This window comes from Oncorhynchus mykiss, chromosome 9 (assembly GCF_057628025.1).
Source record: "Oncorhynchus mykiss isolate SJ-2025 chromosome 9, ASM5762802v1, whole genome shotgun sequence".
NCBI lineage: Eukaryota > Metazoa > Chordata > Actinopteri > Salmoniformes > Salmonidae > Oncorhynchus > Oncorhynchus mykiss.
This window is the reverse complement of record NC_143030.1, coordinates 6,801,269-6,829,058: the sequence shown is the minus strand read 5'-3', so window position 1 is coordinate 6,829,058 and position 27,790 is coordinate 6,801,269. Positions and strand designations below refer to the sequence as shown.

Here is a 27,790-nt window from a genome sequence, read left to right as displayed (position 1 = left end):
AATGAATGAATTGATTGATTTATTAATATATCTGTGGAGTGTTAGAATAACCATAGCCACGTTCTTGAACATTACTGAGCATTCCTTATTGATTTTGCACACAATGATCCTCGAACGAACCATAAATATTATTATTCTATAGAACGTACATTTATCAATATTGTTCTCTAGAACCCATATGAACAATTTGTATCGTACTTTAGAACCCATACGAACAATTTGTATCGTTCTTTAGAACCCATACGAACAATTTGTATCGTTCTTTAGAACCCATACGAACAATTTGTATCGTTCTCTAGAACCCATACGTACAATTTAATATTGTTCTGTAGACTCCATAGGTTTAAGAACAGATTAACAGGTTGAGATTAGTTTGATATTGAGTCAGATTAACAGGTTGAGATTAGTTTGATATTGAGTCAGATTAACAGGTTGAGATTAGTTTGATATTGAGTCAGATTAACAGGTTTCCACGGTGGGATGGGGAGCTGTGACACCATTTTGGCAAGCCGAGAGCTAGGTCTCAGGACCAATGCTCTCACTGTGCAGCTCTGGCCAATAGTAAGGCAGATGAGTGACGTGTCGTCAGTGCAAAGAGAAGAGCAGATTTGATTGGTCGTCATTTAAGTTCACACCAGGAAGTGGTAGACCTTGAAACGGTGATTCTGTCCATCCATCTCTCCATCTCTCTTCTCCCTCCATCCATTCTCCCATACCTCCCTCCCTCTATTACTGTAGGTATCTGTAGACCTTGAAACAGTGGTTCTGTCCATCCATCTCTCCATCTCTCTTCTCACTGCCTCTATTACTGTAGGTATCTGTAGACCTTGAAACAGTGGTTCTGTCCATCCATCTCTCCATCTCTCTTCTCACTCCCTCTATTACTGTAGGTATCTGTAGACCTTGAAACAGTGGTTCTGTCCATCCATCTCTCCATCACTCTTCTCACTCCCTCTATTACTGTAGGTATCTGTAGACCTTGAAGCAGTGGTTCCCAGAGTCGGCCACCACCACGTGTCCATCAGAGGTGAGAGCCAGACCCTGAGGTCCGTAGAGAGGGTCAGCTGATGTGTTGATATAGGACAGGAAGGAGCCACTACCGTCAAACACCTGGAGAGGAGAGGGGGAGGATACTTATGTAAATGTCACACCTGGAGAGAGGGGGGAGGATACTTATGTAAATTAATACTTGGAGAGGAGAAGGGGAGGGTACTTATGTAAATTAACACCTGGAGAGGAGAGGGGGAGGATACTTATGTAAATTAACACCTGGAGAGGAGAGGGGGAGGATACTTATGTAAATTAACACCTGGAGAGGAGAGGGGGAGGATACTTATGTAAATTAACACCTGGAGAGGAGAGGGGGATGATACTTATGTAAATTAACACCTGGAGAGGAGAGGGGGAGGATACTTATGTAAATTGCTTGCCTGCTTATATGTCGCCTGTATGTCGCCTGTATGTCACCTGTATGTCACCTGTATGTCACCTGTATGTCTCCTGTATGTCTCCTGTATGTCTCCTGTATGTCACCTGTATGTCTCCTGTATGTCACCTGTATGTCTCCTGTATGTCACCTGTATGTCTCCTGTATGTCACCTGTATGTCTCCTGTATGTCACCTGTATGTCTCCTGTATGTCTCCTGTATGTCTCCTGTATGTCTCCTGTATGTCTCCTGTATGTCACCTGTATGTCTCCTGTATGTCTCCTGTATGTCTCCTGTATGTCACCTGTATGTCTCCTGTATGTCACCTGTATATCTCCTGTATGTCTCCTGTATGTCTCCTGTATGTCTCCTGTATGTCTCCTGTATGTCACCTGTATGTCACCTGTATGTCTCCTGTATGTCTCCTGTATGTCACCTGTATGTCACCTGTATGTCACCTGTATGTCTCCTGTATATCAAACAGCGGGTTTGGAATCAAAAATCTCAAATTTGGACTCATCAGACCAAAGGACAGATTTCCACCAGTCTAATGTCCATTGATTGTGTTTCTTGGCCCAAGCAAGTCTCTTCTTCTTATTGGTGTCCTTTAGTAGTGGTTTCTTTGCAGCAAAGGCACACCTGTTAATTTAAATGCTTTCCAGGTGTTTACCTCATGAAGCTGGTTGAGAGAATGCAAAGAGTGTGCAAAGCTGTCATCAAGGCAAAGGGTGGCTACTTTGAAGAATCTAAAATCTAAACAATATACTGATTTGTTTAACACTTTTTTGGTTACTACATGATTCCATATGTGTTTTTTCATAGTTTTGATGTCTTCACTATTATTCTACAATGTAGAAAAGAGTAAAAAGAAAAACCCTTGAATGAGTGGGTGTGTCCAAACCTATGACTGGTACTGTATATCTATATATATATATATATATATATATATATAAAACTATACCTGTAGGACTGGTACTGTATATCTATATAAATATATCTATATATAAAACTATACCTGTATGACTAGTACTGCATATCTATATATCTATATATATATATATATACATATATATCTATATCTATATCTATATCTATATCTATATATATAAATACAACTATACCTGTATGCGGCTGTTGCCCCAGTCAGCTACAATGATGTTCCCGTTCACATCAACGGCCACACCTGTAGGAGCATTAAATTGACCGTTGCCCTCTCCGTTAGATCCAAACTTCAACAGCAGCTCTCCCTCTGGGGTGAACACCTGGGAGGGAGGGAGGGAGGGAAATGGGGACTTTTTTAATTGAACCAGGACTTTTTTCCCATTCATTCTGTTGGTTTAATTAACAAAGGTAATGTTTAGTTGATCCACCAGACCTAGTAAATATTGGGTGGAAGTGTCCTGATAAGTTAGTTGCTTACCTTGACAGAGTGGTTGTGAAAGTCTGTCACTATGATCTCATTGTTGTTGTTGACGGCTGCAAAATGAGGACCTGGTCGGAAGAGAGGAGAGTGGAGGCAAGGAGGTGGAGAGAGGAGGCAAGGAGGTGGAGAGAGAAGGAAAGGAGTAGGTGGAGAGAGGAGGCAAGGAGGTGGAGAGAGGAGGAAAGGAGGTGGAGAGAGGAGGCAAGGAGGTGGAGAGAGAAGGAAAGGAGTAGGTGGAGAGAGGAGGCAAGGAGGTGGAGAGAGAAGGAAAGGAGGTGGAGAGAGGAGGAAAGGAGTAGGTGGAGAGAGGACAAATGAAAAGGAGGTGGAGAGAGAAGGAGAGGTGAAGAGGAAGTGGAGAGAGGAGAGTGGAGGCAAGGAGGTGGAGAGAGAAGGAAAGGAGGTGGAGAGAGGAGGCAAGGAGGTGGAGAGAGAAGGAGAGGTGAAGAGGAAGTGGAGAGAGGAGAGATGAATCATGATCATCACCATCATTATCATTCCCATCATCATCACCATCATGACCCTCAGCATCATCATCAACACACCTGCAAACTGTTTGTCTCCGTTGCCGCGGCTACCGAATTTAGAAACGAGCTTGCCGGTTGGCTGGAAGATGAAGACGGTGCATGCCTTGTTGTCAACGACGATCACATGACCGTTCTGATCCACTGACACGCCCTTCGGTCCCATTAGCCTACCAGAGCCCAGCTTGGCCTGACAGACAGACAGATGACACAACCAATCAGAGGACAGGTAAGCCTGACATACACAACCAATCAGAGGACAGCTTGGTCTGAAAATAGAATAAAGTTAACTGTATGTCACTTTTATGTCACTTATATGTCACCTGTAGATTGTTGTGCTCAGACATTTGGAGGGGTCTATGCCAAAAGTACCCCCCCCCCAAAAAAAAAAGATTGCCTGAACAAAAGTGCCATTTTGTTATGTTCCTTATTCTAAAATGGATTATATTAAAAAATGTACTCAGCAATCTAAACACAATATCCTATAGTGACAAAGTGAAAAAACAGGTTTTCCCGAATTTTTTTTGTGAATTTATTTAAAAAAATAAAAAAACAGAAATACTTTATTTGCATAAGTATTCAGACCCTTTGCTATGAAACGTGTAAATATGTGCAGGTGGAAGATGTTTCCATTGATCAACTTGATTGGAGTGGTAAATTCGATTGATTGGACAGGATTTAGAAAGGCACACACCTGTCAGATCAAAAACCAAGCCATGAGGTCGAAGGAATTGTCCATAGAGCTCCGAGACAGGATTGTGTCGAGGTACAGATCTGGGGAAAGGTACCACAACATTTATGAAGCATTGAAGGTCTCGAAGAACACAGTGGCCTCCATCATTCTTAAATGGAAGAAGTTTGGAACTACCAAGACTCTTCCAAGAGCTGGCCTCTGGCAAAACTGAGCAATCGGGGGAGACGGGCCATTGTCAGGGAGGTGACCAAGAACCCGATGGTCACTCTGACAGAGCTCTAGTGTTCCTCTGTGGAGATGGGAGAACCTTCCAGAAGGACAACCAATATTGAACATCTGGAGGAAACCTGGCACCATCCCTAAGGTGAAGCATGGTGGTGGCAGCATGATGCGGGGGGGATGTTTTTCAGCGGCAGGGACTGGGAGACTAGTCAGGATCGATGCAACAATGAACAGAGCAAAGTACAGAGAGATCCTTCATGAAAACCTGCTCCAGAGCGCTTAGGACCTCAGACTGGGGCAAAGGTTCACCTTCCATCAGGACAACAACCCTAAGCACACAGCCAAGACAATGCAGGAGTGGCTTTCGGAAAATTATTTGAATGTCCATTAAGTGGCCTAGCCAAAATAGCTGTGCAGCGACTCTTCCCATCCAACCTGACAGAGCTTGAGAGGATCTGCAGAGAAGAATGGGAGAAACTCCCCAAATATAAGTGTGCCAAGTTTGTAGCGTCATACCCAAGAAGACTCGAGGCTGTAATCGCTGCCAAAGGTGTTTCAACAAATTAGTGAGTAAAGGATCTGAGTACGTAAATGTAATATTTCAGTTGTTTATTTTTTATATATGTGCAAAAATATATTTTTTTACTGTTTTTGCTTTGTCATTATAGGATTAACCAATAATGTGCAGCTGGCTAGCTAGTAATGATATGCAGCTTCCGGTCAGCTAGCTAGCTAATCAGTAATATGCAGCTGGCTAGTTAGCTAGTTAATAATATAGCTAAAAAAGGAAACAACTTAATACAATTGAACTAAAAATGTAGGTTGGGGAGGAGCATCCTCCTCAGTGAATTTCATAAAAATGAAGTGGCGACTCCGGGATGCTGGCCAAAGAAAAAGCCATATCTCAGACTGGCCAACAAAAAGAAAAGATTAAGATAGGCAAAAGAACACAGACACTGGACAGAGGTACTTTGCCTAAAAGGCCTTCATCCCGGAGAGGATGTGAGGTGTCTGTTTCTAAAACTAGTTTGTGCTGTTCTGTGAAGGGAGTAGTACACAACGTTGTACGAGATCTTCAGTTTCTTGGCAATTTCTCGCAATTGCTAGCCTTCATTTCTCAGAACAAGAATAGACTGATGAGTTTCAGAAGAAAGTTATTTGTTTCTGGCCATTTTGAGCCTGTAATCAAACCCACAAATGCTGATGCTCCAGATACTCAACTAGTCTAAAGAAGGCCAGTTTTACTGCTTCTTCAATCAGGACAACAGTTTTCAGCTTTGCTAACATAATTTCAAAAGGGTTTTCTAATGATCAATTAGCCTTTTAAAACGATAAACTTGGATTAGCTAACACAACGTACCAATGGAACACAGGAGTGATGGTTGCTGATAATGGGCCTCTGTACGCCTGTCTAAATATTCCATTAAAAAAATCAGTCGTTTCCAGCTACAATAGTCATTTACAACATTAACAATGTCTACACTGGATTTCTGATCATTTTAATGTTATTTTAACGGACAAAACAATGTGCTTTTCTTTCAAAAACAAAGACATTTATAAACTTTTGAACGGTAGTTGTTGTATTTTTTTTTTTTTTCAAATTCACGTACTTAGCTAGCAAATGCAGCTAGCTAATTTAGCCTGCTCAAACAACCGGCTCAAACAGAGAGAGATGCTATGTTAGCTAGCTGGCTATGGCTATCCAACAGAGAGGGATGCTATGTTAGCTAGCTGGCTATGGCTATCCAACAGAGAGGGATGCTATGTTAGCTAGCTGGCTATGGCTATCCAACAGAGAGAGATGCTATGTTAGCTAGCTGGCTATGGCTATCCAACAGAGAGGGATGCTATGTTAGCTAGCTGGCTATGGCTATCCAACAGAGAGGGATGCTATGTTAGCTAGCTGGCTATGGCTATCCAACAGAGAGGGATGCTATGTTAGCTAGCTGGCTATGGCTATCCAACAGAGAGGGATGCTATGTTAGCTAGCTGGCTATGGCTATCCAACAGAGAGGGATGCTATGTTAGCTGGCTGGCTATAACAGAGGGATGCTATGTTAGCTAGCTGGCTATAACAGAGGGATGCTATGTTAGCTAGCTGGCTATAACAGAGGGATGCTATGTTAGCTAGCTGGCTATAACAGAGGGATGCTATGTTAGCTAGCTGGCTATAACAGAGGGATGCTATGTTAGCTAACTGGCTATAACAGAGGGATGCTATGTTAGCTAGCTGACTATAACAGAGGGATGCTATGTTAGCTAGCTGGCTATAACAGAGGGATGCTATGTTAGCTAACTGGCTATAACAGAGGGATGCTATGTTAGCTAGCTGGCTATAACAGAGGGATGCTATGTTAGCTAGCTGGCTATAACAGAGGGATGCTATGTTAGCTAACTGGCTATAACAGAGGGATGCTATGTTAGCTAGCTGACTATAACAGAGGGATGCTATGTTAGCTAGCTGGCTATAACAGAGGGATGCTATGTTAGCTAACTGGCTATAACAGAGGGATGCTATGTTAGCTAGCTGGCTATGGCTATCCAACACTGGAACTCTTCTAAGTCAAGGTAAGCTTTTGGTTTTATTAATGTATTGCCACCGGGTCCTGCACGTGTAACTGCTAAACTGTTTGCTGACTGTACACTGTACTGCATGATCGTAGCGGGTTTTCTAACGCGTTGGTTCCAGTAGCTATTTTCACTATGACGTTAGCTAATAATGGTGACAATGATGTAGGCTGTGTGTAGCGGTTAGCGGTTACGGTTTCGCCTGGTCACAGAGAGCTGATGTGTTGTGCAGTGAAGTCCACAAGCGAAGGGAAAATGTGAGTGGAGGATGATGGGAGAAGGAATTATAAAACAATAAAAGGGATCATGCAGTTTGTATGTGGCTGCTATGACAGTGAACTGTGTTTGCGTGTGATCAGGGGTGTATTCATTCCACCAATTCTTTAAAAAAAAAAGAACATTTTATTAAATGGAAGCAAAGGATAAACATACCTGAATTTGTCCAATAGAAACTCTCGCTTGAAACTGCTAGACTAATGATTACAACCTATGTCAGGTAGATGCAGGCAATAGTGTTAAAGGCGGTATTGTGTCACTTTCTGACACCTTGATTACTCAAGATCCTCTCGACCTACGTTGTAAACTTTCATTCCTAAGCTTTAGGTTGTAGCAACCTCATGATGGGGAACATTTGTAGTTACCTAAACCCATCGCTGTTACATTGAGCTGGGTGAATATGAATCATCCAGTATACTGTAATAGAAATACGGTCGTGCTGATGAAAATAATGATGGTCCTCCCTCATCCCGAACGGCACCGACCGGTGTTGGAACACAGGAGAACATGTATCAAAGCCCCTGTGACAATAACATTAGTCTCTGTGTATGGGATGAATGATTCACGGCAGAAGACTGAAAATGAAACATCATTCTCACTCGGCATTAACTTTATTTTTCTGACTTTCTTGACTGAGCGCTGTGTCGTCGATAGCGCCATATGAATTCAGGGTAAAAGCTGTGTAACGTTGCATTAAATGTTTGCAAAAATGTGATTCATCCAAAGACCTGTCAATATTCACACACGGTAACGTTAGCTAGCTAACTTCTGTGTTTTTGACAGAAGAAGCCCCTCTCTTGTTCTAATGTCGGAGGTTACATATGGACGTACCAGATGAATAAACGATCGTTTGCCCATTGTAATAAGATCGCCATGTGACGTTATGGGGCCAAGAAAGTAGATTTAAAGTGACATTAAAAAATGTTATAATAAAAAATTTAAAAAACACCAATCTGAAAGTTCGTTTTTCTGTAGGGAAGATGCTCAGGTACCCTTAGACCTCTATCTGTGCACGTGCCTGCCTATATGTCGCCTGTATGTCTCCTGTATGTCACCTGTATGTCTCCTGTAAATCACCTGTATGTCTCCTGTATGTCTCCTGTATGTCTCCTGTAAATCACCTGTATGTCTCCTGTATGTCACCTGTATGTCACCTGTATGTCTCCTGTAAATCACCTGTAAATCACCTGTAAATCACCTGTATGTCACCTGTATGTCACCTGTATGTCTCCTGTATGTCTCCTGTATGTCTCCTGTATGTCTCCTGTATGTCACCTGTATGTCACCTGTATGTCTCCTGTAAATCACCTGTATGTCTCCTGTATGTCTCCTGTATGTCTCCTGTATGTCTCCTGTATGTCACCTGTATGTCACCTCTTTGTCTCCTGTATGTCCCCTGTATGTTCCTATATGTCCCCTATATGTCCCCTGTATCTTCACCTTGTATTTGCCCTCGCTGGAGAAGATGCTGACCCACTTGTTGTCGTAGTCGGCGATGATGATGTCACCGTTGGGGTGAACAGCCACACCCGTTGGTCGTTGGAGTTGCCCTGGCGACCGACCCCTCACCCCAAAACGACTGTTAAATTCCCCCTCATTAGAGAAGATCTGTCCGGGGGGGGGGGACAGACACACACACACACAAACGATCAAAATTGGTGTGTGTGTGTGTGTGTGTGTGTGTGTGTGTGTGTGTGTGTGTGTGTGTGTGTGTGTGTGTGTGTGTGTGTGTGTGTGTGTGTGTGTGTGTGTGTGTGTGTTTACCTGGACACACTGGTTATTGCTGTCTGCTATTAGAATCCTGCCATTGGAGGACGCCGATACACCCTGCAGGTTAGTAAACTCTCCTTTATTTCTCCCCTTAGTACCTGGAGTGCACAGAGTGAAAACATTATTCATGGAGAAACTAGAGCTAGAGAGAGAAATAAAGAGAGAAGCAGACAGAGAGAGAAGCAGAGAGAGAGAGAACGAGAGAGAGAAGCAGAGAGAGAGAGAACGAGAGAGAGAAGCAGAGAGAGAGAGAACGAGAGAGAGAAGCAGAGAGAGAGAGAACGAGAGAGAGAAGCAGAGAGAGAGAGAACGAGAGAGAGAAGCAGAGAGAGAGAGAACGAGAGAGAGAAGCAGAGAGAGAGAGAACGAGAGAGAGAAGCAGAGAGAGAGAGAACGAGAGAGAGAAGCAGAGAGAGAGAGAACGAGAGAGAGAAGCAGAGAGAGAGAGAACGAGAGAGAGAAGCAGAGAGAGAGAGAACGAGAGAGAGAAGCAGAGAGAGAGAGAACGAGAGAGAGAAGCAGAGAGAGAGAGAACGAGAGAGAGAAGCAGAGAGAGAGAACGAGAGAGAGAACGAGAGAGAGAACGAGAGAGAGAGCGAGAGAGAGAACGAGAGAGAGAGACAGACAGACAGACAGACAGACAGACAGACAAAGAAAGAGAAACAGACAGAGAGAAAAACAGACAGAGAGAGAAGCAGACAGAGAGAGAAACAAACAGAGAGAGAAACAGAGAGAGAGACAGACAGACAGCGAGAGAGACAGACAGAGAGAGAGAGAAACAGAGAGAGAAAAATAAATAAAAATGGACAGATCTCTCACCGATCCTGAAGATAAGATCATCTTCGATGGGATTCTCTTTGCGTCTGGGTGTTCCCAGGGCACTGCCTGTCCTCCTGGACCCCTTCTTCTTACTCCCAGGGGACTTTCCTCTCCGCTTAGCCCCCTCAGAGGAGCCTGTGGACGGGGTGGCGGTGGCCGTCAGAGAGGTGGCGGTGGTGGTGGGAGGAGACTCCTGGAAAATACATTGAACATGGAGTTAGAGGGACGGTAGACGGTCCTCCCAAAACAAACACTTTCCATCATCCTAATTTAACATCTTCTCTGCATTCCTTCTCTTGTTTCCCCTCCCTCCTGCCCTCTATTTTTCACAACCCCTCTCCCTGCAGTAAATCTTGCAGTGTATTCTGGGTAGCAGTGAGGCTGTCTTGTTATTGTTGAGCCATGACTTGGCTCAGTCTCTGAGTCTCTCTCTCTCTATATAGATATATATAGATATAGATATAGATATAGATATATATCTATATCTATATATATATATATATATCTATATATATCTATATATATCTATATAGAGAGAGAGAGACTCAGAGACTGAGCCAAGTCATGGCTCAACAATAATATATTTCACCCAGTGGATATGAGAGTTTATCAAAATTGGATTTGTTTTCGAATTCTTTGTGGGTCTGTGTAATCTGAGGGGAATATGTGTCTCTAAAATGGTCATACATTTGTCAGGAGGTTTAAAAAGTGCAGCTCAGTTTCCACCTCATTTTGTGGGCAGCGTGCACATAGCCTGTCTTCTCTTGAGAGCCATGTCTGCCTACGGCGGCCTTTCTCAATAGCAAGGCTATTCTCACTGAGTCTGAACCTTGATCCAAACTTAAGGAAAGCTTTGACTGTCACAGTGGTCAGGTATCCTGTCACTGTGTACTTTCTGTTTAGGGCCAAATAGTATTTCTAGTTTGCTCATTTTTTTTGTTGAGTCTCTCCAATGTGTCAAGTAATTATCTTTTTGTTTTCTCATGATTTGGTTGGGTCTAATTGTGTTGCTGTCCTGGGGCTCTGTGCGATCTCTCTCTATCTCTCATTACCTCAGGGTCAGGGGACCTGGTAACTCTGAGTCTGAAGGGACTTCCTTTGATGTGTTGGTCATAGAGCCGGAGAGCCAATGAAAACTCTCCTTCCTTGTTTACAGTGTAAACAAAATCATATGTTCCGTTCTTATAGTCGAGTATCTCCCCGTCCGCCACGCTGCCATCTGGAGTACACACCTGGAAGGAGATATAACAACACTATTTATCCATGTGTGGTAATTAGTTTAGTGTAACGTAGCATAGCTTAGCATAGTGTAGCATACATTCATTTATTTTATCTTAGTTTAACGTAACGTAGCATAGCTTAGCATAGCGTAGCATACATTCATTTATTTTATCTTAGTTTAACGTAACGTAGCATAGCTTAGCATAGCGTAGCATACATTCATTTATTTTATCATAGTTTAGCGTAATGTAGCATAGTGTAGCATACATTAGCTTAGTTTGTTTCAGTTTAGCTGAACGTGCGTGTCGGCCCCCCACCTCAGCAGACAGGATGGCATTGCCGCTCCTGCATGGTCCGCCGGCCTTGTCTCTGGTCATTATGGTTACGCAGGCTGGGAGACCCACGATGCACTGCTCCAGTCCCACACCCGACGCCTCACTCTGGCTCGCCACCGCGCTTGGGACGACAATCATGATGTCATTATTTTTATTTAATTTATATGAATTGTTTCATTTAATTTTTAATACAAAAAATACATTTTGTTCATTCATAATTTATTTGTTTATTCATATTTTATCTCTGATACCAGCAGCAAGTTCACGTCCCACCATTCCATCGCTCCTCCCGGGACGTGAATCAGCCACCTTTCGGATACTGGTCCACCTGACGACACTGACCTGGTAGTGATGATAGACCCCATCTGATATAGACTGACCTGGTAGTGATGATGGACCCCAGCTGATATAGACTGACCTGGTAGTGATGATGGACCCCAGCTGATATAGACTGACCTGGTAGTGATAACGGTTCCCAGCTGATATAGACAGACCTGGTAGTGATGATAGACCCCATCTGATATAGACTGACCTGGTAGTGATGATGGACCCCAGCTGATATAGACTGACCTGGTAGTGATGATGGACCCCAGCTGATATAGACTGACCTGGTAGTGATGATGGACCCCAGCTGATATAGACTGACCTGGTAGTGATGATGGACCCCAGCTGATATAGACTGACCTGGTAGTGATGATAGACCTCAGCTGATATAGACTGACCTGGTAGTGATGATGGACCCCAGCTGATATAGACTGACCTGGTAGTGATGATAGACCTGAGCTGATATAGACTGACCTGGTAGTGATGATGGACCCCAGCTGATATAGACTGACCTGGTAGTGATGATAGACCTGAGCTGATATAGACTGACCTGGTAGTGATGATGGACCTCAGCTGATATAGACTGACCTGGAAGTGATGACAGTTCCCATCTGATATAGACTGACCTGGTAGTGATGACAGTTCCCATCTGATATAGACTGACCTGGTAGTGATGACGGTTCCCATCTGATATAGACTGACCTGGTAGTGATGACGGTTCCCAGCTGATATAGACTGACCTGGTAGTGATGACGGTTCCCATCTGATATAGACTGACCTGGTAGTGATGATGGACCCAATCTGATATAGACTGACCTGGTAGTGATGACGGTTCCCAGCTGATATAGACTGACCTGGTAGTGATGATGGACCCCAGCTGATATAGACTGACCTGGTAGTGGTGACAGTCCCCAGCTGATATAGACTGACCTGGTAGTGATGACGGTTCCCATCTGATATAGACTGACCTGGTAGTGATGATAGACCCCAGCTGATATAGACTGACCTGGTAGTGATGATGGTCCCCAGCTGATATAGACTGACCTGGTAGTGATGATGGACCCCAGCTGATATAGACTGACCTGGTAGTGATGATAGACCCCATCTGATATAGACTGACCTGGTAGTGATGATGGACCCCAGCTGATATAGACTGACCTGGTAGTGATGACGGTTCCCAGCTGATATAGACTGACCTGGTAGTGATGACGGTTCCCATCTGATATAGACTGACCTGGTAGTGATGACGGTTCCCATCTTATATAGACTCACCTGGTAGTGATGATAGTCCCCAGTTTGTGGATAGACTTTCTCAGCCCCTCTGTCTCCATCAGTAAATCCAGCTGATCGTTCTCCTCAGCCTGGAACGGTAGCCCTACCGGAAATACACATGTTAAAAACGGTAGCTCTACCGGAAATACACATGTTAAAAACGGTAGCCCTACCGGAAATACACATGTTAAAAATGGTAGCCCTACCGGAAATACACATGTTAAAAATGGTAGCCCTACTGGAAATATACACGTAAAAATGGTAGCCCTACTGGAAATATACACATTAAAATGGTAGCCCTACCGGAAATACACATGTTAAAATGGTAGCCCTACTGGAAATATACACGTTAAAATGGTAGCCCTACCGGAAATACACATTTTAAAAAAGGTAGCCCTACCAGAAATACACATGTTAAAAATGGTAGCCCTACTGGAAATATACACGTTAAAATGGTAGCCCTACTGGAAATATACACGTTAAAATGGTAGCCCTACTGGAAATATACACGTTAAAATGGTAGCCCTACTGGAAATATACACATTAAAATGGTAGCCCTACCGGAAATATACACGTTAAAATGGTAGCCCTACTGGAAATATACACGTTAAAATGGTAGCCCTACTGGAAATATACACGTTAAAATGGTAGCCCTACTGGAAATATACACGTTAAAATGGTAGCCCTACTGGAAATATACACGTTAAAATGGTAGCCATACCGGAAATACACACGTTAAAATGGTAGCCCTACTGGAAATATACACGTTAAAATGGTAGCCCTACTGGAAATATACACGTTAAAACGGTAGCCCTACTGGAAATATACACGTTAAAACGGTAGCCCTACTGGAAATATACACGTTAAAACGGTAGCCCTACTGGAAATATACACGTTAAAACGGTAGCCCTACTGGAAATATACACGTTAAAACGGTAGCCCTACTGGAAATATACACGTTAAAACGGTAGCCCTACTGGAAATATACACGTTAAAACGGTAGCCCTACTGGAAATATACACGTTAAAACGGTAGCCCTACTGGAAATATACACGTTAAAACGGTAGCCCTACTGGAAATATACACGTTAAAATGGTAACCCTACTGGAAATATACACGTTAAAATGGTAGCCCTACTGGAAATATACACGTTAAAATGGTAGCCCTACTGGAAATATAAACGTTAAAATGGTAGCCCTACTGGAAATATACACGTTAAAATGGTAGCCCTACTGGAAATATACACGTTAAAACGGTAGCCCTACTGGAAATATACACGTTAAAACGGTAGCCCTACTGGAAATGTACACGTTAAAATGGTAGCCCTACTGGAAATGTACACGTTAAAATGGTAGCCCTACTGGAAATATACACGTTAAAATGGTAGCCCTACTGGAAATATACACGTTAAAATGGTAGCCCTACTGGAAATATACACGTTAAAATGGTAGCCCTACTGGAAATATACACGTTAAAATGGTAGCCCTACCGGAAATATACACGTTAAAATGGTAGCCCTACTGGAAATATACACGTTAAAATGGTAGCCCTACTGGAAATATACACGTTAAAATGGTAGCCCTACTGGAAATATACACGTTAAAATGGTAGCCCTACTGGAAATATACACGTTAAAAAGGTAGCCCTACTGGAAATATACACGTTAAAATGGTAGCCCTACTGGAAATATACACGTTAAAACGGTAGCCCTACTGGAAATATACACGTTAAAATGGTAACCCTACTGGAAATATACATGTTAAAATGGTAGGCCTACTGGAAATATACATGTTAAAACGGTAGCCCTACTGGAAATATACACGTTAAAATGGTAACCCTACTGGAAATATACACGTTAAAATGGTAGCCCTACTGGAAATATACACGTTAAAATGGTAACCCTACTGGAAATATACACGTTAAAATGGTAGCCCTACTGGAAATATACACGTTAAAATGGTAGCCCTACTGGAAATATACACGTTAAAATGGTAACCCTACTGGAAATATACACGTTAAAATGGTAGCCCTACTGGAAATATACACGTTAAAATGGTAGCCCTACTGGAAATATACACGTTAAAATGGTAACCCTACTGGAAATATACACGTTAAAATGGTAGCCCTACTGGAAATATACACGTTAAAATGGTAGCCCTACTGGAAATATACACGTTAAAATGGTAACCCTACTGGAAATATACACGTTAAAATGGTAGCCCTACTGGAAATATACACGTTAAAATGGTAGCCCTACTGGAAATATACACGTTAAAATGGTAGCCCTACTGGAAATATACACGTTAAAATGGTAACCCTACTGGAAATATACACGTTAAAATGGTAGCCCTACTGGAAATATACACGTTAAAATGGTAGCCCTACTGGAAATATACACGTTAAAATGGTAACCCTACTGGAAATATACACGTTAAAATGGTAGCCCTACTGGAAATATACACGTTAAAATGGTAGCCCTACTGGAAATATACACGTTAAAATGGTAGCCCTACTGGAAATATACACGTTAAAATGGTAGCCCTACTGGAAATATACACGTTAAAACGGTAGCCCTACTGGAAATATACACGTTAAAATGGTAGCCCTACTGGAAATATACACGTTAAAATGGTAGCCCTACTGGAAATATACACGTTAAAATGGTAGCCCTACTGGAAATATACACGTTAAAATGGTAACCCTACTGGAAATATACACGTTAAAATGGTAACCCTACTGGAAATATACACGTTAAAATGGTAACCCTACTGGAAATATACACGTTAAAATGGTAGCCCTACTGGAAATATACACGTTAAAATGGTAGCCCTACTGGAAATATACACGTTAAAATGGTAGCCCTACTGGAAATATACACGTTAAAATGGTAGCCCTACTGGAAATATACACGTTAAAATGGTAACCCTACTGGAAATATACACGTTAAAATGGTAACCCTACTGGAAATATACACGTTAAAATGGTAGCCCTACTGGAAATATACACGTTAAAATGGTAACCCTACTGGAAATATACACGTTAAAATGGTAACCCTACTGGAAATATACACGTTAAAATGGTAGCCCTACTGGAAATATACACGTTAAAATGGTAACCCTACTGGAAATATACACGTTAAAATGGTAACCCTACTGGAAATATACACGTTAAAATGGTAGCCCTACTGGAAATATACACGTTAAAATGGTAACCCTACTGGAAATATACACGTTAAAATGGTAACCCTACTGGAAATATACACGTTAAAACGGTAGCCCTACTGGAAATATACACGTTAAAATGGTAACCCTACTGGAAATATACACGTTAAAATGGTAACCCTACTGGAAATATACACGTTAAAATGGTAACCCTACTGGAAATATACACGTTAAAACGGTAGCCCTACTGGAAATATACACGTTAAAATGGTAGCCCTACTGGAAATATACACGTTAAAATGGTAGCCCTACTGGAAATATACACGTTAAAACGGTAGCCCTACTGGAAATATACACGTTAAAATGGTAGCCCTACTGGAAATATACACGTTAAAACGGTAGCCCTACTGGAAATATACACGTTAAAATGGTAACCCTACTGGAAATATACACGTTAAAATGGTAGCCCTACTGGAAATATACACGTTAAAATGGTAGCCCTACTGGAAATATACACGTTAAAATGGTAGCCCTACTGGAAATATACACGTTAAAATGGTAGCCCTACTGGAAATATACACGTTAAAACGGTAGCCCTACTGGAAATATACACGTTAAAATGGTAGCCCTACTGGAAATATACACGTTAAAACGGTAGCCCTACTGGAAATATACACGTTAAAATGGTAGCCCTACTGGAAATATACACGTTAAAACGGTAGCCCTACTGGAAATATACACGTTAAAATGGTAGCCCTACTGGAAATATACACGTTAAAATGGTAGCCCTACTGGAAATATACACGTTAAAATGGTAGCCCTACTGGAAATATACACGTTAAAACGGTAGCCCTACTGGAAATATACACGTTAAAATGGTAGCCCTACTGGAAATATACACGTTAAAACGGTAGCCCTACTGGAAATATACACGTTAAAATGGTAGCCCTACTGGAAATATACACGTTAAAATGGTAGCCCTACTGGAAATATACACGTTAAAACGGTAGCCCTACTGGAAATATACACGTTAAAATGGTAGCCCTACTGGAAATATACACGTTAAAACGGTAGCCCTACTGGAAATATACACGTTAAAATGGTAGCCCTACTGGAAATATACACGTTAAAACGGTAGCCCTACTGGAAATATACACGTTAAAATGGTAGCCCTACTGGAAATACACACGTTAAAATGGTAGCCCTACTGGAAATATACACGTTAAAATGGTAACCCTACTGGAAATATACACGTTAAAATGGTAACCCTACTGGAAATATACACGTTAAAATGGTAGCCCTACTGGAAATATACACGTTAAAATGGTAGCCCTACTGGAAATACACACGTTAAAATGGTAGCCCTACTGGAAATATACACGTTAAAATGGTAGCCCTACTGGAAATACACACGTTAAAATGGTAGCCCTACTGGAAATATACACGTTAAAACGGTAGCCCTACTGGAAATACACACGTTAAAATGGTAGCCCTACTGGAAATATACACGTTAAAATGGTAGCCCTACTGGAAATATACACGTTAAAATGGTAGCCCTACTGGAAATATACACGTTAAAATGGTAGCCCTACTGGAAATATACACGTTAAAATGGTAGCCCTACTGGAAATATACACGTTAAAATGGTAGCCCTACTGGAAATATACACGTTAAAATGGTAGGCCTACTGGAAATATACATGTTAAAATGGTAGCCCTACTGGAAATATACACGTTAAAACGGTAGCCCTACTGGAAATGTACACGTTAAAATGGTAGGCCTACTGGAAATATACATGTTAAAATGGTAGCCCTACTGGAAATATACACGTTAAAATGGTAGGCCTACTGGAAATATACATGTTAAAATGGTAGCCCTACTGGAAATATACACGTTAAAACGGTAGCCCTACCGGAAATATACACGTTAAAATGGTAGCCCTACCAGACTGTACAAAAATATAAAAATATGTTTATTTCAAGAGCAAAAAAAAAAAATCCTAGAAATGTTCCATATGCACAAAATATTATTTCTCTCAAATGTTGTGGAGAAATTACACAGGTGCACCTTGTGCTGGGGGAAAATAAAATTATTTTTTTAAAATGTGAAGTTTTATCACACAATACAATGCCACAGATGTCTCAAGTTTAGAAGGAGCGTGCAGTTGTCATGCTGACACCAGAGCTCTTTCCAGAGAATTTATTGTTCCTTTTTCTACCATAAGCCGCCTGCCTCTAACATCGTTTTTAGAGAATTTGGCAGTACGTCCAACCGGCCTCACAACAGAAGACCATGTGTAACCCCGCCAGCTCAGGACCTTCACATCCGGCTTCTTTATCTGCAGGACTGTCTGAGGGGAGGGGGGTGGGGGGGGGGGGGGGGGGGGGGGGGTACAGAGGAGTATTTCTGTCTGTAATAAAGCCCTTTTCTGGGGATAAACTCAATCTGGTTGGTTGGGCCTGGCTCCCAAGTGGCTGGGCCTGGCTCCACAGTGGCTGGCCTTTTCCCTCTAAGGACCACCCATGGCTACACTCTTGACCAGTCGTGAAATCCATAGATAATGGGCTAAATAATTAATTAACTAAGGAATTGAATTCGATTGAACGATTTCCTTATATGAACTGTAATTCAGTAAAATATTTTAAATTGTTGCATGTTTCGTTTATATTTTTATTCAGTAATCATGTTAAAAACCGTAGCCTTACCAGAAATAAACATATTTATAACAGTAGCCATACAGGAAATAAACATGTTAAAAACAGTAGCCATACAGGAAATAAACATGTTAAAAACAGTAGCCATACAGGAAATAAACATGTTAAAAACAGTAGCCATACAGGAAATAAACATGTTTATAACAGTAGCCATACAGGAAATAACCATGTTTATAACAGTAGCCATACAGGAAATAAACATGTTTATAACAGTAGCCATACAGGAAATAAACATATTTATAACAGTAGCCATACAGGAAATAAACATGTTTAAATTAGTAGCCATACAGGAAATAAACGTGTTTTATAAATGTATCCATACAGGAAATAAACATATTTATAACAGTAGCCATACAGGAAATAAACATGTTTAAAACAGTAGCCCAGGTTATCAAGTTATTTCACATTAGCCTGGCGGACCAACGCATGTGATTCACAATGCAGGGAGTGCTGTGACCACACTGGTCTGGAAAGGAGGCCATTTCCTAATGCAATATTAGCTCAGAATATGGTTCTCTTGTTGTCCAACCATTGTAATAGAAGGGGGCGGGGCTCAGAGGCTGTGTGTGTTTGAGTGAGAGGAGAGCCAACCAGTAAAAGAACAGCTCCCCTTCATTATCAACGCATTGTGCCAACAACATCAAACATCCTTTCCAGACTCTGAAGACAGGAGGACTTTAAAAGTTAGGTGTTAGCCTAATTTCACATGCCATGGAATGGAACATGTTACAATTTACAGACCTTGGCTGGCCAGATCCCTCAGCCTCTCCCCAAGGCCTCTCTCAGCCTGCAGGCTCGCGGCGCGGGCCTCCACGCTCAGGGCCTTCTCTGTCTGGGTACATGTGTCAACGATACCCCCCTGGCCATGGAGTAAGGTGTCCAGCTGGGCCTGCAAGACCTGGGGAGAGAGACAGAGAGAGAGACAGAGACAGAGAGAGAGAGAGAGAGAGACAGAGACAGAGACAGAGACAGAGACAGAGACAGAGACAGAGAGACAGAGACAGAGAGAGAGAGACAGAGAGAGATACAGAGAGAGAGAGAGAGAGAGAGAGACAGAGACAGAGAGAGACAGAGAGAGACAGAGACAGAGACAGAGAGAGAGACAGAGAGAGAGAGAGAGAGAGATATGTAGGACTATTTTTGTACTCCCTCCCTCCCCACTCTTTCATTCCTCCCTACCTTCTGTTTCAGTCCGTAGGTGACCTCTAGCTCCATCAGTAGGACACTCTTCCTGACGTCCAGGGTCTTGTGGAGCTCTTCGAAGCTGACGTGGATGTCCTCCTCGATCAAAGCTCTCTGATTGGTCAGCTGCTGTAGGATCTCTCTCAGAGACACCAGGGCCTCCGAGATCTGAGGCAGTCTTGACGTAAGCACACACACACACACACACACAGATCAGAGGACACACACACAGATCAGAGAGGGTGTGGGGGAAGGTGAGAGAGAGAGAGAGAGAGAGAGAGACAGATAAACAGAGAGACAGAGACAGAGAGAGGAAGAGAGAAAACGATGGGGTGGGGGGAATGAAATTTGACAATAAAACAGTGAACAATACCTGTTCTGTGCAGCAGTCAGTCTCTCCTGCAGGCCGTCTCTGTGTGTCCCCAGAGCTGCTAATAACGGTCCCGTGGGGTGGTCTGCATGCTCCCCCAACGCACACACCTCACACACACACACCTCACACCCTGAACAGTACAGCTCCGTCACCTGGTGACAACACACATACACATCGTTAACATGTCTGTGGATGAGGAGTGTGTGTGTGTGTGTGTGTGTGTGTGTGGGGGGGGGGGGGGGGGTTGTGTGTGGAGGGTTGTGTGTGTGAAGGAGGGGGTGTGGAGGGTTGTGTGTGTGGAGTGTGTGAAGGGGGGGTGGAGGGTTGTGTGTGTGGAGAAGGAGTGTGTGGAGGGGGGGGGGGGGTTGTGTGTGTGAAGGAGGAGTGTGTGGAGGGGGGGTTTGGAGGGTTGTGTGTGTGTGGAGAGGGGGTGTGGAGGGGGGGGTGTGGAGGGTTGTGTGTGTGGAGGAGGGTGGAGGGTTGTGTGTGGAGGGTTGTGTGTGTGGAGAGGGGGTGTGGAGGGTTGTGTGTGTGGAGAGGGGGTGTGGAGGGTTGTGTGTGTGGAGGGGGGGGTGTGGAGGGTTGGGGGGAGGGGAGGAGGATGAGTGTGTGGGGGGATGGGAAGGGTGTGTGTCTGTCCTACCTTGCCAGTGTGTGTGTGACAGGCCAGTCCCGATAGATTCTCCAGTACTGTACACTCCTCATTACTGCTGTCAGGTGACGGATGTCCCGCCTCCATCAGGCCAGTCCACACCCCTTTCTGTACACCGGCGCACAGACACACCCCTTTCTGCAGTCAGGGGGAGGGGCCAGACAAACAGACACACCCCTTTTACTGCAGCTAAAGGAGGGACTGCAGTAAATCTGGACGGGTTCACCTCAGGACTGCAGTAACTCTGGACGGATTCACCTCAGGACCGCAGTAACTCTGGACGGATTCACCTCAGGACCACAGTAACTCTGGACGGATACACCTCAGGACCGCAGTAACTCTGGACGGATTCACCTCAGGACTGCAGTAACTCTGGACGGATTCACCTCAGGACCGCAGTAACTCTGGACGGATTCACCTCAGGACTGCAGTAACTCTGGACGGATACACCTCAGGACCGCAGTAACTCTGGACGGATTCACCTCAGGAATGGAAACTCATTGTCCTACATGGAGATATGGGACACGTGGGTTAGAGAGATACTTCTGGAGGTCCTGATCAATAACGACGAGGAGCGGAGACACAGCTTCATGATGTCTTTCTGTTAAAGAACCTTAAAGAAGCTTTAACCTCATATGTTTTACCATGAGACAAACACAGACATACGGGATTTATTATTTATGTTGAAGGGGTTCTCTCTGGTCACTTCTACTGATATAATCCTGATATAATCCTGATATAATCCTGATATAATCCTGATATAATACTGATATAATCCTGATATAATCCTGATATAATCCTGATATAATCCTGATATAATCCTGATATAATCCTGATATAATCCTGATATAATCCTGATATAATCCCCCCTCCACTTGACTGGTATGAGAGAAAATCTGTAAAATACATATTAATACACATAGCTATTTGAAAAGTAATCAGACCCCTTGACTTTTCCCACATTTTGTTATTTTACAGCCTTATTCTAAAATTGGATCAAATTGTTTTTCCCTCAACAATATGTATAAACTATATCCCGTAATGACAAAGCAAAAAACAGTTTTTTTTTAAACTTGTTACAAACTTATAAAAAAAAAAAATGAAATATCACATTAACTCGGTACTTTGTTGAAGCACCTTTGACAGAGATTCCAGCCTCGAGTCTTCTTGGGTATGACGCTACAAGTTTGGCACACCTGTATTTGGGGAGTTTCTCCCATTCTTCTCTGCAGATCCTCTCAAGCTCTGACATGTTGGATGGGGAGCGTCGAATCATTTTGCACGCCCAATTTTTCAGTTTTTGATTTGTTAAAAAAAGTTTGAAATATCCAATAAATGTCGTTCCACTTCATGATTGTGTCCCACTTGTTGTTGATTCTTCACAAAAAAAATACAGTTTTATATCTTTATGTTTTGAAGCCTGAAATGTGGCAAAAGGTCGCAAAGTTCAAGGGGGCCGAATACTTTGGCAAGGCACTGTATATAGAAAAAAAAATATATAGGTCACAAAATGTCTGTCAATAGAGTGGCTCTGGTTCCTATGGTAACACTGGGAGGAAAAGAAAAAAGGAAACGCCCACACAAATCTAAAGTCTTCCAATCACGTGCTTTCTACTCTCTACCCCCAATTCCACGACACAGTGAATATGAATGAAATAGGGTAAAACACATTTCCTAAAGAGGGGAGATTATGGTAATGTTGAGCTAGCAGAGCTGGTGTTCATTTCCATCGTCCTAATTAATATATATGGAAATATATATACAGTGCTCAAAAAAATAAAGGGAACACTAAAATAACACATCCTAGATCTGAATGAATGAAATATTCTTATTAAATACTTTTTTCTTTACATAGTTGAATGTGCTGACAACAAAATCACACAAAAATGATCAATGGAAATCAAATGTATCAACCCATGGAAGTCTGGATTTGGAGTCACACTCAAAATTAAAGTGGAAAACCACTACTACAGGCTGATCCAACTTTGATGTAATGTCCTTAAAACAAGTCAAAATGAGGCTCAGTAGTGTGTGTGGCCTCCACGTGCCTGTATGACCTCCCTACAACGCCTGGGCATGGCGGATGGTCTCCTGAGGGATCTCCTCCCAGACCTGGACTAAAGCATCCGCCAACTCCTGGACAGTCTGTGGTGCAACGTGGCGTTGGTGGATGGAGCGAGACATGATTTCCCAGCTGTGCTCAATTTGATTCAGGTCTGGGGAACGGGCAGGCCAGTCCATAGCGTCAATGCCTTCCTCTTGCAGGAACTGCTGACACACTCCAGCCACATGAGGTCTAGCATTGTCTTGCATTAGGAGGAACCCAGGGCCAACCGCACCAGCATATGGTCTCACAAGGGGTCTGAGGATCTCATCTTGGTACCTAATGGCAGTCAGGCTACCTCTGCGGCCCCCCCAAAGAAATGCCACCCCACACCATGACTGACCCACCTCCAAACTGGTCATGCTGGAGGATGTTGCAGGCAGCAGAACGTTCTCCATGGCGTCTCCAGACTCTGTTACGTGCTCAGTGTGAATCTGCTTTCATCTGTGAAGAGCACAGGGCGCCAGTGGCGAATTTGCCAATCTTGGTGTTCTCTGGCAAATGCCAAACGTCCTGCACGGTGTTGGGCTGTAAGCACAACCCCCACCTGTGGACGTTTGGCCCTCATACCACCCTCATGGAGTCTGTTTCTGACCGTTTGAGCAGACACATGCACATTTGTGGCCTGCTGGAGGTCATTTTGCAGGGCTCTGGCAGTGCTCCTCCTGCTCCTCCTTGCACAAAGGCGGAGGTAGCGGTCCTGCTGCTGGGTTGTTGCCCTCCTACGGCCTCCTCCACGTCTCCTGATGTACTGGCCTGTCTCCTGGTAGCGCCTCCATGCTCTGGACACTACGCTGACAGACACAGCAAACCTTCTTGCCACAGCTCGCATTGATGTGCCATCCTGGATGAGCTGCACTACCTGAGCCACTTGTGTGGGTTGTAGACTCTGTCTCATGCTACCACTAGAGTGAAAGCACCGCCAGCATTCAAAAGTGACCAAAACATCAGCCAGGAAGCATAGGAACTGAGAAGTGGTCTGTGGTCACCACCTGCAGAACCACTCCTTTATTGGGGGTGTCTTGTTAATTGCCTATAATTTCCACCTGTTGTCTATTCCATTTGCACAACAGCATGTGAAATTTATTGTCAATCAGTGTTGCTTCCTAAGTGGACAGTTTGATTTCACAGAAGTGTGATTGACTTGGAGTTACATTGTGTTGTTTAAGTGTTCCCTTTATTTTTTTGAGCAGTGTATTTAGGTCACAAAATGTCTGTCAATGGAGTGGCTCTGGTTCCTATGGTAACACTGGGAGGAAAATAAAAAAGGAAACGCCCACACAAATCTAAAGTCTTCCAAACACGTGCTTTCTACTCTCTACCCCCAATTCCATGACACAGTGAATATGAATGAAATAGGGTAAAACACATTTCCTAAAGAGGGGAGATTATGGTAATGTTGAGCTAGCAGAGCTGGTGTTCATTTCCATCGTCCTAATTAAACACCATCTTCTCTGCTTTGCGTTCCTTCTCTTGTTTCCCCTCCCTCCTTCCCACTATTTTTCTCAACCCCTCTCCCTGCAGTAAATCTTGCAGTGTATTCTGGGTAGCAGCGAGGCTGTCTTGTTTTTGTCGAGCCATGACTTGGCTGAGTGTGTCTGTCACTGACAGATGGTCTCTCTCTCTCTCTCTCTCTCTCTCTCTCTCTCTCTCTCTCTCTCTCTCTCTCACTCACTCACTCACTCACTCACTCACTCACTCACTCACTCACTCACTCACTCACTCACTCACTCACTCACATTGAGGTAATATGTGTGTGTTGATGATGAGTTTGAGTTGGTTAGTGGAATAATTTGAATCAGCTGTGTGGTGCTAGGGGGCAAAAAAACAAAAACGTGGGGCCCAGGACCGAGGGAATCCCCTCTAAATAACCTGACGGATGCAGTGCACATCTCTACCCTATTCCTTATGGGTCCTGGTCAAAGTAGTGCACTATGTAGGGTATATAATGCCATTTGGCCCTGGTCAATAGTAGTGCACTATATAAGGAATATAATGCCATTTGGCCCTGGTCAATAGAAGTGCACTATATAGGGAATATAATGACATTTGGGACGTTGATAAGTTTATTGTCCAGGCCCTGAGCAAATGTGCGTGACAAATGGCATCCTATTCTCTTTATAGGGCACTACTATTGACCAGGACCAAATGGCATTATATTCCCTTTGTAGTGCACCATCTTGACCAGAGCCCTGATATCCCTGATTACTATCTGAGGAAATGACGCACATTCCACCTCCGAGCTGCAGTTGCCGCCTTGTAAAGATCTCTAGCGCAGGCCTCACGCAAACACACACACACACACACACACACACACACACACACACACACACAGGGAGAATCGCAGACCGCTCTGAAAGGCCTGAGACAGAACAGAACTCCATCCGTCCCTCCCTCTCTATTCACATCCCTCTCATTCTCCCTTCTTCCCTCCCTCTCTCCCTCCCCTCTTCCCCTCTTCTCTCCTTTCCCATCACAATCCCTCTATTTCTCCCTTCTTCCCTCCTTCTCTCCCTCCCCTCTTCCCCTCTTCTCTCCTTTTCCCATCACAATCCCTCTCTCCCTCCCCTCTTCCCCTCTTCTCTCCTTTTCCCATCACAGTCCCTCTCTCCCTCCCCTCTTCCCCTCTTCTCTCCTTTTCCATCACAATCCCTCTCTTCCTCCCTTCTTCCCTCCTTCTCTCCCTCCCCTCTTCCCCTCTTCTCTCCTTTCCCATCACAATCCCTCTCTTTCTCCCTTCTTCCCTCCTTCTCTCCCTCCCCTCTTCCCCTCTTCTCTCCTTTTCCCATCACAGTCCCTCTCTCCCTCCCCTCTTCCTCTCTTCTCTCCTTTTCCCATCACAGTCCCTCTCTTCCCCCCCTCTTCCTCTCTTCTCTCCTTTTCCCATCACAATCCCTCTCTCCCTCCCCTCTTCCCCTCTTCCCCTCTTCTCTCCTTTTCCCATCACAGTCCCTCTCTCCCTCCCCTCTTCCCCTCTTCTCTCCTTTTCCCATCACAATCCTTCTCTCCCTCCCCTCTTCCCCTCTTCTCTCCTTTTCCCATCACAATCCTTCTCTCCCTCCCCTTCTTCCCTCCTACCCTTCTCCATCCCTTTCTCCCTCCCCCTTTCTCAGGAAAACACACTGTGACACAGATGCTACTGTCATCATCCCTCCTTCTCTTTCTCTCCACTATCTTTCCATCCCCCTCTCCTCTCCATCTCCTGTAGACTTACTGTGTTGCCTGGTTGTTGTGGTGATAGTAGTACCTCTGGATATTCCACGGTGGATCCATCTTTATAGTGATAAAGGCCAGGTCTATCCGTCCGTGTGTTATGCTGCTCGGTCTGAGGGAGAGAGAGGAGATCGCTACGGCAACAGAGATGGAGAGAGAGAGAGATGAAACAGAGCTGCAGCAGGAAACAGAGGGGGGGGGACTAGGGACTGGCTACACGGGCAGCAGCCATTCAGAAATAAAAGAGAGGATAGAGGCAGCTGATTGGTTGGTTGATGAGCTCACTTAGTCTCTCTCAAGTGCTCTCTCTCTCTCTGTCTCTCTCGCTCTGTCTGTTTCTTTCTCTCTTTCTCTGTCTCTGTGTGTTTCTCTCTCTGTCTCTCTTTCTCTCCTCCCCCTCCCTCTCTATTGTCATATGTGGCAATAAGGGTTACTGTAATTTGTGTACAGCTAGCCTAGCAGTTAAGAGCATTGGGCCAGTTAACTAAAGATTGCTTGTTCAAATCCCAGAGTCGACTAGGTGAAAAATCTGTTGAAGGGCCCTTGAGCAAAGCACTTAACCCTAATTGCTCCTGTAAGTCGCTCTGGATAAGGTTATCTGTTATTAACCCACCCCTTTATGTGTGTGAGCAAAAATCATGTTAGGTTGACTCCAATTACCTGAAGAGGCACAACTGCATGGCTCTCCTCATAATTTTGTCACTTCTAGGTTAGACTACTGCAATGCTCTACTTTCCGGCTACCTGGATAAAGCACTAAATAAACTTCAGTTAGTGCTAAATACGGCTGCTAGAATCCTGACTAGAAGCAAAAAATTTGATCATATTACTCCAGTGCTAGCCTCTCTACACTGGCTTCCTGTCAAGGCAAGGGCTGATTTCAAGGTTTTACTGCTAACCTACAAAGCATTACATGGGCTTGCTCCTACCTATCTCTCTGATTTGGTCCTGCCGTACATACCTACACATACGCTACGGTCACAAGACGCAGGCCTCCTAATTGTCCCTAGAATTTCTAAGCAAACAGCTGGAGGCAGGGCTTTCTCCTATAGAGCTCAATTTTTATGGAACGGTCTGCCTACCCATGTAAGAGACGCAAACTCGGTCTCAACCTTTAAGTCTTTACTGAAGACACATCTCTTCAGTGGGTCATATTGATTGAGTGTAGTCTGGCCCAGGAGTGTGAAGGTGAACGGAAAGGCTCTGGAGCAACGAACCGCCCTTGCTGTCTCTGCCTGGCCGGTTCCCCTCTTTCCACTGGGATTCTCTGCCTCTAACCCTATTACAGGGGCTGAGTCACTGGCTTACTGGGGCTCTCTCATGCCGTCCCTGGAAGGGGTGCGTCACCTGAGTGGGTTGATTCACTGATGTGGTCATCCTGTCCGGGTTGGCGCCCCCCCTTGGGTTGTGCCATGGCGGAGATCTTTGTGGGCTATACTCAGCCTTGTCTCAGGATGGTAAGTTGGTGGTTGAAGATATCCCTCTAGTGGTGTGGGGGCTGTGCTTTGGCAAAGTGG

The 27,790-nt window shown here is 43.8% G+C and overlaps 1 protein-coding gene across 1 annotated transcript; it reads right to left on the bottom strand.

Annotated features, from left to right (window-relative positions):
• Window positions 1-2: 2 nt before the first annotated feature.
• Window positions 3-26,462, bottom strand: LOC110531340 (tripartite motif-containing protein 2). Its single transcript, XM_090183377.1, has 15 exons — window positions 26,276-26,462; window positions 20,949-21,462; window positions 20,306-20,457; window positions 19,930-20,110; window positions 19,492-19,648; window positions 12,876-12,978; window positions 11,262-11,400; window positions 10,776-10,955; window positions 9,724-9,916; window positions 8,899-9,002; window positions 8,575-8,742; window positions 3,396-3,564; window positions 2,848-2,918; window positions 2,549-2,689; window positions 3-1,110 (listed from the first exon to the last, which is right to left on the bottom strand). Exons 2-15 carry the CDS (start codon window positions 21,042-21,044, stop codon window positions 958-960), a joined length of 2,007 nt encoding a protein of 668 aa, XP_090039503.1. The 5' UTR covers window positions 21,045-21,462; window positions 26,276-26,462; the 3' UTR covers window positions 3-957.
• Between the last annotated feature and the right edge of the window lie 1,328 nt (window positions 26,463-27,790).

Bases quoted from the DNA above. Each gene is read 5' to 3' on its own strand.
- LOC110531340 (XM_090183377.1), bottom strand. From the start codon at position 21,044: ATGGAGGCGGGACATCCGTCACCTGACAGCAGTAATGAGGAGTGTACA. The intron at 19,649-19,929 runs GTAGGGAGGAAT...CTCTCTCCCCAG, and splicing joins CCTACGGACTGAAACAGAAG to GTCTTGCAGGCCCAGCTGGA. The intron at 11,401-12,875 runs GTGAGTCTATAT...TGTCGTCCCAAG, and splicing joins GGGACTATCATCACTACCAG to CGCGGTGGCGAGCCAGAGTG.